At 52.2% G+C, this 14,798-nt stretch overlaps 1 protein-coding gene across 6 annotated transcripts in view; it reads left to right on the forward strand.

Annotated features, from left to right (window-relative positions):
• Window positions 1-4,617: 4,617 nt before the first annotated feature.
• PDE4A (phosphodiesterase 4A) overlaps window positions 4,618-14,798 on the forward strand; it is a 28,834-nt gene continuing 18,653 nt past the window's right edge. For 2 of the 6 annotated variants that reach the window (XM_052644201.1, XM_052644203.1), the window contains exon 1: window positions 4,618-4,872. In XM_052644201.1, coding sequence (XP_052500161.1) covers window positions 4,640-4,872 — 233 coding nt within the window. In that variant the 5' untranslated portion in view covers window positions 4,618-4,639. The other 4 variants (XM_052644204.1, XM_052644202.1, XM_052644205.1 and 1 more) reach the window with 4 other exon arrangements.

Raw genomic sequence — 14,798 nt, forward strand, 5'->3', positions numbered from 1 at the left:
GCATTCACTGCTAGGGACCAGGGTTCGATCCCTGGTGGGAGAACTAAGATCCTACAAGCTGTATGGTGTGGTCAAAAAAAAAAAAAAAATCATAATCAAGCTGTGCTCCTTCCAGGCTGAGTGACTCCTGCCAAGTCACTTCCCTTTCTGGGGCTTGAGCTTTCCCATCTCTTTCTCTCTTTTTAAACACTTATTTTTATTTGGTTTCACCAGGTCTTAGCTGAGGCAACCAAAGGTCGTTATTTGCAGTGTGCGGGATCTAGTTCCCTGACCAGGAATCAAACTTGATCTCCCTGCGTTGACAGTGCAGAGTCTTAGCCACTGGATCACCAGGGAATTGGTGGGCTTGACTTCCCCATCTCCGAAATGGGCCTAGTGTGAACCCTATTTTCTCAAAGTCTGGTTTGAAGAATCAGCAAAACAATGCAAGGAACCCTGAGGGCAGGTAAGTATGAAGGCCTTTCCTTTTTGTTTGTACCTGGACTGAAGGGTCCTGGTGGCCAGGGCATGGGTCTTAGTGGGTTTAGAGCAATAGTTCCAAACCAGGGGCAATCTGCAATGGCTGGGGACATTTTAGTCTTTGTGACTGGGTGTCAGGGCTGCTACTGGCATCTAGCGGGGAGGCGCTAGACTGCTGCCGCTACTGTCTCATAGGACTGCCCCCCAGGACAAAGAATCATAGGTGGTAAATGTCAATAGTGTCAAGATAGGGAAACCCTGCATTCTCAACAAGGTGACGTCCCCTCCAAGGAGGTGAAATCTGGTTCTTGGAGCGGATATGTGAAAAAAAAGCTTAATGTATAAAGCCTGGATGTACACCCAGTATGTAAATAGATAGACAGCATATCTATGTCATTAACATTATTACATGGAGGAGGCAACTGTCGGGGGGAGGGGAGCATCTAAAAAGACACTCAGGAGGACTTCCCTGGCAGCAACCCACTCCAGTATTCTTGCCTGGAGGATCCCCATGGTCACAGGAGCCTGGCGGGCTACAGTCCACAGGGTTGCAAAGGGTCGGACACGACTGAAGAGACTGAGTACACAGCACCAGGGGTGAAGAATCCACCCGCCGATCCAGAGGACACGAGTTTGATCCTGGGTCCAGGAAGATTCAACGTGCCGCAGAGCAACTAAGTCCATGTGTCACAACCTCTGAGCCTGCGATCTAGAGCCTGTGAGCCACAACTACTGAGCCCTGCTCTAGAGCCCATGCTCCCCAGCAAGAGCAGCCACCGCAATGAGAAACCTGTGCACCGCAAGTAGAGAGTAGCTCCCACTGACAGCAAGGAAAGAAAGCCAGCATGTGGCAACGAAGCCCCAGCACTACAACAACAACAAAAAAGACTCCATGCTTCCAGTACAGGTGGCCTGGGTTCAATTCCTGATCAGGGAACTAAGATGCCACATGCCATGCAGTGTGGCAAAAAAAAAAAAAGAAAAAATTAAAAAAAAAAAAAGGCACTCGGGGGCAGTCATGAAATAAAGAGAGACAGCCACTGAGCTAGAGCCTGGCTCAGCCACTCATTGGCTGTGTGACTTTGAGCAGGCTGTTTTTCTCCAAGACTGAGATGTCCCATCTGTAAAATGAGACACTAGTGTCACTCCATGGTGGTTTTGTGAGAATTAAATGAGATCAGAGCTAGAGGTGGTGAATGCACAGGAAGCGTTCTGAAGGTTAGCTGCTGTATCATCATTATCATCATAACCATTGTCTATATCCTCTGCTTAGTGCACGGCTTACACATTATAAGCTCTCCATAAATGTTTCTCCAATAACAATAATCATTGCTAGATGGTTCTTCAGGGCATGAGTTCACCATCCCCTTGGCCTGCTGACTTTCCAAATAATGTCGATATTTCTTGCCCCAACAACTCATCTCTTAATTTACTGACCTGTTGTGTGATGAGGAGTCCAAGCTTGGACTCGGGAACAAATTTTGACATGGGTGTCGTGAGCTTTGTTGCCCTGATGTTGCTGTTAAGTCGCTTCAGTCGTGTCCGACTCTGTGCGACTCCATAGATGGCAGCCCACCAGGCTCCCCTGTCCCTGGGATCCTCCAGGCAAGAACACCGGAGTGGGCTGCCATTTCCTTCTCCAATGCATGAAAGTGAAAAGTGAAAGTGAAGCTGCTCAGTCATGTCGGACTCCTAGCGACCCCATGGACTGTAGCCTACCAGGCTCCTCCGTCCATGGGATTTGGCAGGCAAGAGTACTGGAGTGGGTTGCCATTGCTTTCTCTTTGCTGCCCTGGTGGAGGAATTTGGGGGTAGGGCCATACCAGCTGCCAGGACCGCTTGTTCTAAGGATCAGCCCTTCAAAATTCCCTGAAGTGTCACCGGCTGCCCCAGCGCTTGGTAGTTGGAACAAACTTTAAAAAAGAAAATGTAACTAACATTCAGTGAGTGCTTATTATGTCCAGACACTTCTCTGAGCCTTTTACCTATCCATCCCTGAGGTGTGTCGTGTTATTGAACCCATTTTTCAGGTGGGGAAACTGAGGCTCAGTGAAATGAAGTGACTGGCTCAAGGTCAGATGAATAAGAAATACTGGAGGCCAGCCTCAAGCCTAGGTAGTCCAGCTTTGGGCCCCTTGACTTGGGAGCCAACAGGTAGAAAGGGGAAGAGATTCACAGAGATGATTTAGATTTAGAGATTTGCCCCATTTTCTTATTTTAAACAAACTTCTCCCTCTTCCCTAATCCCAGAGTCACAGACAGGAGGGGTAGGCATTGGAATTATAACTAGTTAGCTGATTTTCACAGAGAAGGCAATGGCAACCCACTCCAGTACTCTTGCCTGCCAAATCCCATGGACGGAGGAGCCTGGTAGGCTACAGTCCATGGGGTCGCTAGGAGTCCAACACGACTGAGCGACTTCACTTTCACTTTTCACTTTCATGCATTGGAGAAGGAAATGGCAGCCCACTCCGGTGTTCTTGCCTGGAGAATCCCAGGGACAGGGGAGCCTGGTGGGCTGCCGTCTATGGGGCCGCACAGAGTTGGACACGACTGAAGTGACTTAGCAGCAGCAGCTGGTTTTCAAGCTTCCCAGGTGGCTCAGTATATAAAGAATCTACCTGCCGAGGCAGGAGATGCAAGAGACCTGAGTTTGATCCCTGGGTCAGGAAGATCCCCTGGAGAAGGAAATGGCAACCCACTCCAGTATTCTTGCCTGGAGAATCCCATGGACAGAGAAGCCTGGCGGGCTACAGTCCATGGAGTCGCAGTCCGACGTGACTGAAGTGACTGAGCAGAGGCAGAACTGACTTTATTCAAGAATCTTCCCCTCTCAGCCTCAGTTTCCTCATCTGTGAAAGGGGATAATAGGCCACCGCAACAGAGTCACAGGGACTGCACATTCAAAGCCACCACCACTGGGCCCCATGGAAATCACTGCTGAGGGGAGGTCAGGTTCTTGGAGCCACCTCATGAGCTGAGGGGGCCCTGATTCTAAAGAATACCTCAGAGAGTCTAAGGAGTAGCAGGACTGGGGGAGCCCTAGGAGTGTCTGCGGGCTGTGAGCACACTCAGAGTTTCCGGGGGTGTCTTAAGAGTTATGAGGCATGTCTCGGAGGCTGTGGGGGGTATTCTGGGGCTGCCCCAAGGATTGTGGGTACATCTTGGATTCCAGGGGTAGCACAGGGTGTCAGGACTGTCTTAAGAGCTATAGAGGAATCTAGTTGTGCCTCTGGGGTCCATGGGGCACCCCAAGATTTTGGTGGCATCCCCATAGTTACGGAAACATCCCCTGAAGCCTAAGGCACCCCTGAGTTTATGTTGGGGTCTCGGCACTAGAGGCATCTCAGGGGTGCTGTGGAGCTATGGGGGTGGGAAATCTGAGGGACTGTGGAAACAGTCCTGAGGTCTGTGAGGGACCCTGGGATTTGGGAGGCCTTCATGGAGATCTGTGGGAATGCTCTAGCTGTCAGAGTTTCTTGGGGTGTTTGGAGGGTCTCAGCATGATGCAGGGTTGGTGGGAACGCTCTAGGGGGTTTGGTGGGCATTTGAGAACCATAGAGATTGTCCTAGGATCTGAAGGGGTTTCTCCTGGGCTCTCAAAGCACCTCTGATATTTGTGGGTGCTTCCTGAGATTCTTGGGGTGCCCCTGGCATTGTGGGAATGTCTCAGGAACAAAGAGCAGACACCAGAGGGGCCATGAGATTGTGTGTGGGTCTATGGGACTCAGGGCATCTGGATTTTGTGGGGGAACCCAGGAATTTGGGGGTATCTCAGGTTGTGTGTGGGCACTCCCTGGGATAGTGGGGCTCTGGGTCTCAGGCCCCTGAGGTCTGTGGGGCCTCTCAACATCGTGGGAGGTGTGTGTGAGTGCACCCCAGAAATATAGGGGGCATCCCCAGAGTTTCTAGAGACGCTTCCAGAGATTGTAGGGGAACTGCAGGGGCCCCCGGGGTGTGTGGGGTGTCCCCGCCGCGGCCGCGCGGGGGCCCCTGGCCCGCCCCGCCCCAGGGGCGGCCCCAGCGCATAGCCGGAAGGGCCGAGGCGGCCGGGAGGGAACGGGAGGGGAGGGGCCCGTGGGCCCCGCGGTAGGGCGGCCGGCCTGCGTGGGCCGCGCGGGGCGGGCGGCGCTGCTCTCCAGCGCCCGCCGAGGCGGGGCCGCCCCGCGCCCCCCAGGCCATGGCGCGGCCGCGCGGCCTGGGCCGCATCCGTGAACGACAGCTGGAGGCCTTCCCGGCGGCGGCCACCGAGGACGAGGCGTTCCTGCCCGAGCCCCTCGCCCCGCGCGCGCCCCGCCGCCCACGTTCTCCGCCTGCCTCGCCAGTCTTCTTTGCCAGCCCATCCCCAACTTTTCGCAGGCGCCTTCGACTTCTCCGTGGCTTTCAGGATTTGGGCCGCCAGGCTTGGGCCGGGTAAGTGCACACCGGTGGCTGTGGGTTCAAGTCCCCACCCTGGCCATCAGGGCCGAGCCGCGCGCGGGTTTTGGGGTTCGCAACTAGCTCGCTCAGCCTCACTTTTTCCTCTTCCGTCACAGGGCAGCGATAAAAATCATCTCTGCCCGTCAGGGTTGCCGTGGAGACATCTGATAAGGCATGCAGTAGGCGCTCAATAAACGCCACGTGCCTCCCACTTCCTGTGCAGACCTGAAGTTGCGGTCGGGCTTTGGGGCCGAGTGGAGCCCACCTGCCATCCAGGATGGTCTGGGGACGTACGTTGGGTTGTGTTATCCTTAATGGAACGGCCTGTGAAATGCGGCCAGCGCTGCCCTATGGGGGCTGCCTTGCCAGGAGGCACAAAGAGGGCAAATGAAAGTTTCCTTCGTACCCAGACCCAGGGTGGGCCGCGGGGGCGGGAAGCCTGCGGGGTGCGGAGCCGAGAGGCCACATCCGGTGTGACTCTCCGGTGTCCCGTTTATCTTGGAAACTGCAGATTGGCGGCCCAGAGGTAGGCGCGGGGCTGACGGCGGGGGGCGCTTCTCCGGAGCCCCCATCATCCTCTGTACTCTCCGGCCCTCTCTTGTTTAGAACCCGAGTCAGGGGACTTGGGGATGAGATGGGGCGGGGCACGGTCAGGAGGAGGGGTCGAGGTCCCTGGGAGCCAGGCTTGGGGCTGGAAAGGGCTGGGCGGGGCAGTCAGTGCCTGCCTCCGGGTTCTCTCTGTGTCTCTTGTCTTCAACATGCGCCGCCCCCCAAGCCCCCAACTCTTCCTCCCCCGCATCCATGTCACCGGACCCTGTACTGCACCCGCGGGCAAGTCGTTTGCCCCCGGGGAACACGAGGCGTTCAGAGACCTCCAGCGGGCCCAGCTCGACGTCAGGGAAGCGGGAGAGAAGGCGGGGTCAGAGGCGGGCTCGGAGCCCGGGAAAGCGGAGCCTGGGGCACCCTCCGAGGCCCGGGGGAAGGGAGGCAAGCGGGAAGTATGCGCAGAGTTCCGCAGGGCCCCCCGCGGGAGGAGGCAGGCGCGGAGCCCTCCCCGGCGCAGCGGACGAGGGGACGCCCGAACGCCCGGGGACGTCCCTGGGGGGGTCACCGGGAGGGCGGGTGTGGAGGCGGCGCCGGCCGTAGCCGTCGCAAACACCTCGGGCCTGGCGAGCAGTGCGTGCCACCCCGCCGCGCGGTCGTACCCATGCGCACGCCGTCGGCGCTTGGCACTCATGCGCTCCAGTGCGGCACCCCGGGTCCGGCCCCGGCCCCCTGCCCTGGCACTGCCTCCCGCGGGCCCTGAGTCACTGGTCCACTTCTCCTTCAGCGAAGAGGACACCTGTTGGTACCCTCCAGGCAGATCTGTCAGGTGGGTGGCCCGCGGCCAGTCCCCTCCTTTGCCACCGGAGGGCTCTGACTGCTTTGTGTGTGTGTGGGGGGGGGGGGGTGGGGGGGGGTGTGTGCTGGGAGCAGTCTGCCTTGGAGGAGTCCCCAAAGTGGTTCTTAGTTTCTGCCTGGAGCCTCACCCTCTTTCTCTGGCCCTAAACTGTCTGGGTGCTGCCTAGGGCTTCCTGCAGGTGGTGGCCCCCAGAATGGGTGCTGGGTCCTGCCCCCTTCCCACCTACCCAGGATTCCTCCACGCTCCTTGTGCCCCTAAACCTGGGCTTCTGGCATTCACCCTGGCACCAAATATGGGTGTCCTGCGTCACCTGGGCTCCACTCCCAGGCCACTGGCTTCAAGCCAGGTCCCTCTGGCCCTGTCTGCTCAGTGCCTCCAACCTTACCCTCTCTCCTTCCTTGCTGGGGCTACCAGGCTTGAAAACCAAGTTGGGTGGGGGTGGGGAGGAGGTTCCTGCTGGAACTCCTGGGGTAGGGGGCCATTTCGAATCTGCTGGACAGCACTGGGGCAGAGAAGTGGTCTCTAGGTTCTCAGAATTCTCAGAGTACTCCAGTCTTGTTCTTGCTCCGCTGCATCAACCCCTTCAGACACCGAGACACACACATGCACTCTCACATGGGTGCACACAATCCACAGACGCAGCCACATAAGACACAAACACAGACACACCCCCACACAGGGTAACTGAGGTCACCTGGTGTGGTCTGTGCAAGGCATGGGTCTTGTGGCTGATGGAGCACAGGTGAGCCGTGGCTGTGGTGACAAACACACCCCAGAAACCCAGGTCTCACACCCCTTTGCACTCACTACACTGACTGCAGGAGCACACTCGCACTGCAACACACACTCAGGACCGATTTCCACCTGCCCTCTGTTACACACAGGAGCATCATGTCTCATACCCCCTGAGGAGTCGGGGACAGTCGCAGCACACAGGTACCCTCTCCCAAGTTCACACACACATAGACACACAGATCCATGCAGACTCCAATACAGAGACCCTGCACACACACACAGACGAGTGTATGCACATGGGGGCTCCAGAGCATGCACACACACCCCTGGACTCCCACATATACAGACCCTCCTTGCAAACCAGCCCCACACACTGCCGTGTCACCTGGCACCATGCGCTGGCCTGGCAGACACACACCACCGCCCGCCCCCAACCTCCGTGTGACCTTCACAAAGCAAATGCCAGGCCTTTCCATGAAGGCTGCCTGGCACCTCTTGCGAGGGAGTCAGGTGGAGTGGGGCAGGGAGCCCGGGGAGACGCCAGGCCTGCCTGGGGGAGACAGACACCCAGTGATTTACTGGGCAGCAGCCTTGTAGCCTGGTGGCCCTGGTTGAAATCGTGCTTTACCATGAGCCAAGTTACTTATCCTATTTGTGCCTCAGTTTTTATCTGTGGAAAATGGAGCATGAGGACCCGTCTGGGCATACCAGAGTGCCTAGCATGTGACATTTGATAGCAGTTGGCTACTGTGATTGCTATGAGTCTGACCAACGGGGACGCGTCTCCTCTCCTGCCCCCTCCACCTCCACTGCTTGTTTGTTTCGTATCGGCCTGTGCGGCAGAACTCCAAAGCCTGGATCTGTCCCTGGGCTGCCCAGTCCTCCAGGGGCCCAGTTTGATGCTCCAGGAGCCCAGGTGGGTGGGCCCAGGGCCCTCAGAGGAGCAGAGGCAGGTAGCAGCTCCATCTGAATGCCATCAAGTGGTCAGCCTGTCCAAAGGAGAGTCTTGGGCAAGTCCTTTCCTTTTTTTTTTTTTTTTTTTGGCCTCACCGTGCAGCTTGTAGGCTCTTAGTTCCCCAAGCAGGGATTAAACCTGCTCCCCCTGCATTGGAAGTCTTAACCACCAGACCAACAGGGAAGTCCCTGAAGTCCTTCAGTTTGCTTTCTGATGAAGTGTCTGGGTATGTGCCTGTGAGGTCAGGGCCTGTTGGCTGTCCTTGACTCGGGTTTGCAGCTTTGGGTCCCATTGGGACATTGCTGGAGCCACCTCCAACCTGACTTTGGCTACTGTGAGCAGTAGCAGGTCAGTGAGGAGTGAATGCCGACAGCTCTGGGTCTGATTCTGAGGGGTAGCTGAGACACCTGCCCGCCACCCCCCCACACACACACTCTCTGTCCCTCTCAGGCTGCTGTTCAACACACCTGATCCTCTTTCCTCTGTCCTTCCACAGCCCAGGGGACATTCGCTCCTGGAAGCAAAAACAGCAGGGCCCCAGAGAACCTCTTCTTCCCATCTGGGCCTCTGGGCTCCTGCTTACGTGAGCTGAGTCCCCCTGGGGCTGTGGGATCTGCCCACAAGTCTAGTTGGGTGTCCTCTGGGCTTGAGTCTCAAGTCCCCCCAACTGCAGCTTCAGTTCCTGGGGTGGGCCTGAGGTCCTCAGGATGCAGGTATGTGTCCCTCTCCTCCCCTCCCCAGTGGCACTCAGCAGAGCCCCAAAATCCAGGTGGGGCCTTGGGAGACAGGATCTCATTCACAGGCAGGAAGGCCACTAGCCCCTTGCTCCCTCTCTGCACCTCAGCCTCCATATTGACCCAGGACATTAATAGAACCCGACTCATAGGATTGGTGAGAGACCTGATTGGGTTCATGTGTACAAAGCACTTCGATGGCACCAGGAGGGACATCCCTGATGGTCTAGAGATTAGCTCCTGCGCTTCCAATGCAGGGGACATGGGTTCAAGAACTGGTCCAGGAACTAAGATCCCACGTGCCATGTGGTGTGGCCAAAAGATAAAGAGCAAAACAATGGCAAACACACAAAATTACAGATAGTACCAGGCACAAGGCGAATACTGAGTATCTTATTATTGGGGCTTCCCTGTTGGCTCAGGGATAAAGAATCCGAGTGCCACTGGTTCGATCTCTGGGTGGGGAAGATCCCCTGGAGGAGGGTATGGCCACCCACTCCAATATTCTTGCCTGGGAAATCCCATGGACAGAGGAGCTTGGCAGGCTATAGTCCAGGGGGTCGCAAAAGAGTCGGATACAACTGAGCAACTAAACAGCAACCTTATTATTCCTATGAATCTAAAAGGATCTAACCTGGCACTCAGTACACAGCAGGTGCTCAATAAATGGGCATTATCATCAAAGGCCAAAGTTCATGATCTAAGAGTATTTTTACTCCTGTTTTTTTTTTTAATTGACTTAAAAATTTAACATATAGTAAAATTCGACTTTTTTCCCCCCTTTGGCTGTACCCTGCTGCTTGTGGAATTTTAAATTCCCTGACCAGGGATTGAACCCAAGCCCCCGGCAGTGAAAGCACCAAGTCCTAACTACTGGGCCTCCAGGGGATTTCCAAAATTCACCCTTTTTAGTATGTGTTGCATGAGAGGTTTTTTTTTTTTTTTCAATTGTGGTAAAATATATGTAATAAAATTTACCACTTTAACTTGACTGTACAATTTAGTGTCATTAAGTACACACACATTGTTGTGCAAGTGTCACCCCGCCATCCATTGCCAGGACACTTTCATCTTCCTAAACCGAAACTCCGTCCCCATGGAACACTCACTCCCATTCCCCTCCCTCAGCCCCCGGCCCCTACCATGCTTTCTCTTTTCTATGAATTTAACTCCTCCAGGGACCTCATGTAAGTGGGATTGTACAATATTGTCCTTTTGTGTCTGACATTTCATTTAGTGCGATGTTTCCAAGGTTCATGCACGTTATAGCCTATGTCAGAATTTCCTTTCTCTTTAAAAAAATTATTTATTTGGCTGTGCTGGCTCTTAGTTGCCACATACTGAATCTTTTGGTTGCCACATGTGGGGTTTAGTTCCCTGACAGGGATCGAACCCAGGGCCCCTGCCTTGGAAGTGTGGAGTTATAGCCACTGGACCACGAGGGAAGTCCCCAGCTTTCAATTCTTTGGGGTATACGTACTTGGAAGGCATATAGCTGGATCACATGGTAGTTCTGGACTTAAAAGTTTTTGCAGAGCCGTCAAACTCTTTTCTACTGTGGCTGCACCTTTTTATATTCTCACCAGCAGTGTATAAGTATTCTAGTTTCTCCACATGCACTCCAACACTTGTTATTTTCCTTTTTTTTTTTAATAATAGCCATCCTGATGGGTGGTATCTCATTGGGGTTATTTGCATTTTCCTAATGACCAGTGATGTTGAGCATCGTCTCATGTGTTTATTGTCTATATGTATGTCTTCTTTGAAGAAATGTTTAAAGGATATACTTTTTTTTTTTTTTTTGCCATGCCCGTGACTTGTGGGATCTTATTTCCCTAACCAGAATGAATCCAGGATATCAGAAGTGAGAGCTCCAAACCCTAACCACTGGACCACCAGGGAACTCCCTCCCACTTTTTAATTAGGTTGTTTGTTCTGTTGTTGTTGAGTTTTAGGAGTTCTTTATATAGTCTGGACACTGCATGTGCGCTCAGTTGCTTAGTCCTGTCCGACTCTGTGACGCCATGCACTGTAGCCCACCAGGGTCCTCTGTCCATGGAATTATCGAGGCAAGAACACTGGAGTAGCTTGCCATTTCCTTCTCCAGGGGATCTTCCCGACGCAGGGATCGAACTCAGGTCTCCTGTGTTGCAGGAGTTGCATTGTATTCTTGACAGTCTGAATCATCAGGGAAGCCCAGTCTAGACATGAATCCCTTATCAAATATGTTATTTGCAAAAATGTTCTCCCAGAAATTCCCTTAGTCCAGTGGTTAGGACTCCAAGTTTCCATCCACTGCAGGGGCACAGTTTCAATCCCTGGTCAGGGAACTAAGATCTCATGTGCCCCATGGTGCGGCCGAAAAAAGAAAAAAAGGACTATTAAAGAAATATTCTCCCATTCTATGGATTGCCTTTGTACTCCCTGAATAGTCTTCTGATGCACGAAAGTTTTTAACTTTGATGAACTCCCTAATTTATTTTTTCTTTTGTTGCCCATACTTTTGATGTCATGTCCAAACAATCATTGCCAAATCCAATGTCATGAAGCTTCTAACAGTTTTATAGTTTTAGCCCTTATATTTAGATCTTTGATCTACTGGGGGTTAATTTCTGTGTATGGTATAAGGTAAGGATCCCACTTCATTCTTCTGTAAGTGGGTAACTAGTTTTCCCAGCACCATCTTTTAAAAAGACTGTCCTTTCTCCATTGAATGGTCCTGGCTTCCTTGTTGACAATCATTTGACCACATATATGTGAGGGTTTATTTCTAGGCTCTCTATCCTTTCCAAATTTATGTATTTATTTTTGGCTGCATTGGGTCTTCGTTGCTGCTCAAGGGCTTTCTCTCGTTGCAGCAGTCAGTGACTATTCTCTAATTGCGGTGCACGGGGCTTCTCCTTGTGGTGGCTTCTCTTGTTGCAGAGCACATGCTCTAGGGCGTGTGGGCTTCAGCAGTCACATCACAAAAGCTCAATAGTTGCGTCTTGTGGGCTCAGGAATACAGGCTCAGTAGTTGTGGTGCTCGGGTTCAGTTGTCCCGTGGCATGTGAGATCTTCCCAGACCAGGGATCCCCTGCATTGCAAGGCAGATTCTCAACCACTGGACAACCAGGGAAGCCCTTGGCTATCTTGATATTTTCAATTTACAATGGGTTTATCAGGACATATCATAAGTCAAGGAAATCACTGACTCCTCTCCTTCATCCTATACAAATAATTCAAAAATAAATCCCTTAGGTTTTAAATATAAGTTCCAAATACAATCATTTCTCAGTAACTCACCACAAACATCTTAGTCCAAGCCACTAATAAAACACCCCAGTTTAAAAAGTCAAAGCAGGTCTGTAGTTTATTTTTATTTTTATTTTTTAATTGCTGAATGCCCTTATAGCTCAATCAGTAAAGAGTCTGCCTGCAATGCATAAGAACTGGGGTCAATTCCTAGGTCAGGAAGATCCCCTGGAGAAGGAAAAGGCAACCCCCTCCAGTATTCTTGCCTGGAGAATCCCATGGACAGAGGAGCCTGGCAGGTTACAGTCTATGGGGTTGCAAGAGCTGGACACCACTGAATGACTGAGCATACACACATTCCATGGCATGGATCTGCTACCATTTATCCATTCATCTGTTGATGTATGTTTGGTGTGGTTGTTTCTAGTTTTTGGTGATTATAAAGAGAACTGTTACAAACACCAGTCAGCAGGCTTATATATATATATATGTACTCATTTTGGCTGTGCTGGGCAGGTCTTAGTTGTGGCATATAGGATCTTAAGTTGTGGCATGTGAACTCTTAGTTGCAGCATGAGGGATGTAGTTCCCTGACCAGGGATTGAACTGGGGCCCTCTGCATTGGGAACATAGAGTCCTAGGCTCTGGACCACCTGGGAAGTCCCTAGTCAGCAAGTCTTTGAGTGGATATGTTTTAATTATCTTGGGTAAATATATAGGACTGCAGTTGTCAGATTGTACAATTAGGGTATGCTCAATTTCATAAGAAAATAACCAACTGTCTTCCAGAGTGGCTGCACCACTTGGCATTCCCATCAGCGGTGAATGGGAGTTCCAGTTGCTCTAAATCCTTCTCATCACCACTTGGTATCCTTGTCAGTTTTTGTTTGTTTAGCACCCTAGTAGGTGTGAAGGGATAGTTCATGGTTTTAATTTGCATTTCTCTAAGGAGGAATGATGGAGAAGGCAGTGGCACACCACGCCAGTACTCTTGCCTGGAAAATCCCATGGATGGAGGAGCCTGGTGGGCTGCAGTCCATGGGGTTGCAAAGAATCGGACACGACTGAGCGACTTCACTTTCACTTTTCACTTTCATGCATTGGAGAAGGAAATGGCAACCCACTCCAGTGTTCTTGCCTGGAGAATCCCAGGGACGGGGGGGAGCCTGGTGGGCTCTGGTGTCTCTGGGGTCGCACAGAGTCGGACACGACTGAAGCGACTTAGCGGCAGCAGCAGCAGCAAGGAGGAATGATGTTTCCTGTGCTAATGTGCCATCTGTGTCTCTTCTTTGGTGAACTCTCCATACTTCTGCTCATTCTTTCATTGAGTTGTCTTCTTTTTAAATTTTCGTTTATCTATTTTTGGCTCCACTGAGTCTTCGTTGCTGCACAAGGGCTCTTTCTAGTTTTGGCGCGCCAGCTCCTCATTGCAGTGGCTTCTCTTGTGGAACACAGACAGGCTCTAGGCGCGTGGACTTGGTTGCTGTAGCGCATGGGTTTAGTTGCTCTGCGGTTTGTGGGATCTTCCTGGATCAGGGTTCGAACCTGTGTCCCCTGTATTGGCAGGCAGATTCTTAACCACTGCACCACCGGGGAAGTCCAAGTCATCTGTCTTCTTCTTATCGAATCTTCAGAGCTGCTTATATATTCTGGATACCAGTCCTTTGTCAGATATTTTCTCCCAGTCTGTGGCTTGTCTTTTTATTCTCTTGACAGTGTCTTTTGCAGAGCAGGGTTCAGTGTTTTTAAAATGCTTTCTGAAGTTTGTTTTCAAAAGAAGTTTGCATTTTCAACTATTTAAAATTTCCGGTTTCTTTCCTAAAATTGGAACCCAGGGCCCCCAGCCCCACTCTGCTTTTTATGTTGGCTGCCTGGCCCCTGGAAAAATTTACTCTAATGAGAGGAATGTGCCCTGAGGGGTCGTCAACAAGAGGGCAGCAGTTAACATTTTGATCTGAGGAGTCCCAAGACTTGGGGTGGAATTCTGACAGCACCATGACCTTACTGTGTGACCTGGAACCAATCATCCTCTCTGAACCTTAGTTTCTTCATGTGTAAAATGGAGGCAATGAAGTCCCGCCCCCCGCCCCCATCCCTCCGTCCCAGGGCTGGCCCAGGAAAAAGAGTCCATGTATAGAAGCTGGTGGAAAAAGGCAATGGCACCCCACTCCAGTACTCTTGCCTGGACAATCCCATGGATGGAGGAGCCTGGTGGGCTACAGTCCATGGGGTCACGGAGAGTCGGACAAGACTGAGCAGCTTCACTCTCACTTTCATGCATTGGAGAAGGAAATGGCAACCCACTCCATGTTCTTGCCTGGAGAATCCCAGGGACGGGGGAGCCTGGTGGGCTGCCGTCTATGGGGTTGCAGAGGCAGACACGACTGAAGCGACTTAGTAGCAGCAGCAGCATAGAAGCTGGTATTGCTGCCCTTGTCTAGGAGATTTCAGATTTTTTTTTTTTTTACTAGGCTACATGGCATGTGGGATCTTAGTTCCCTGACCAGGGATGGAACCTGGGCCCCCTGCGGTGGAAATGCAGGGTCCTTACCACTGGACCGCAAGAGAATTCCCTCAGATTTATTTCTTAGCAGAGGGAACATTCAAATAAAATCTTAGACTGACATTCAATAGTAGGACCAGAAAGTGCAGGGAGGATTCTGTTTCCTCTCTCCCTACCCGGTTGTACTCACCAGAGCACAGCCTGAAATCTGCTGACCAGTCTAACACCCTCATTTTAACAGTCACAGACCAGAGAGGGCAGTGACCTTCTCGAGGTCACACAGCATGTCACAGGCACACAGCTCCCCACGCTTATCCTCAAACCTTCATATCAATTGCCTAGCTGAGTTCCCTCCCC

Source organism: Budorcas taxicolor, chromosome 7, assembly GCF_023091745.1.
Source record: "Budorcas taxicolor isolate Tak-1 chromosome 7, Takin1.1, whole genome shotgun sequence".
In the NCBI taxonomy this organism is placed as follows: Eukaryota; Metazoa; Chordata; class Mammalia; order Artiodactyla; family Bovidae; genus Budorcas; species Budorcas taxicolor.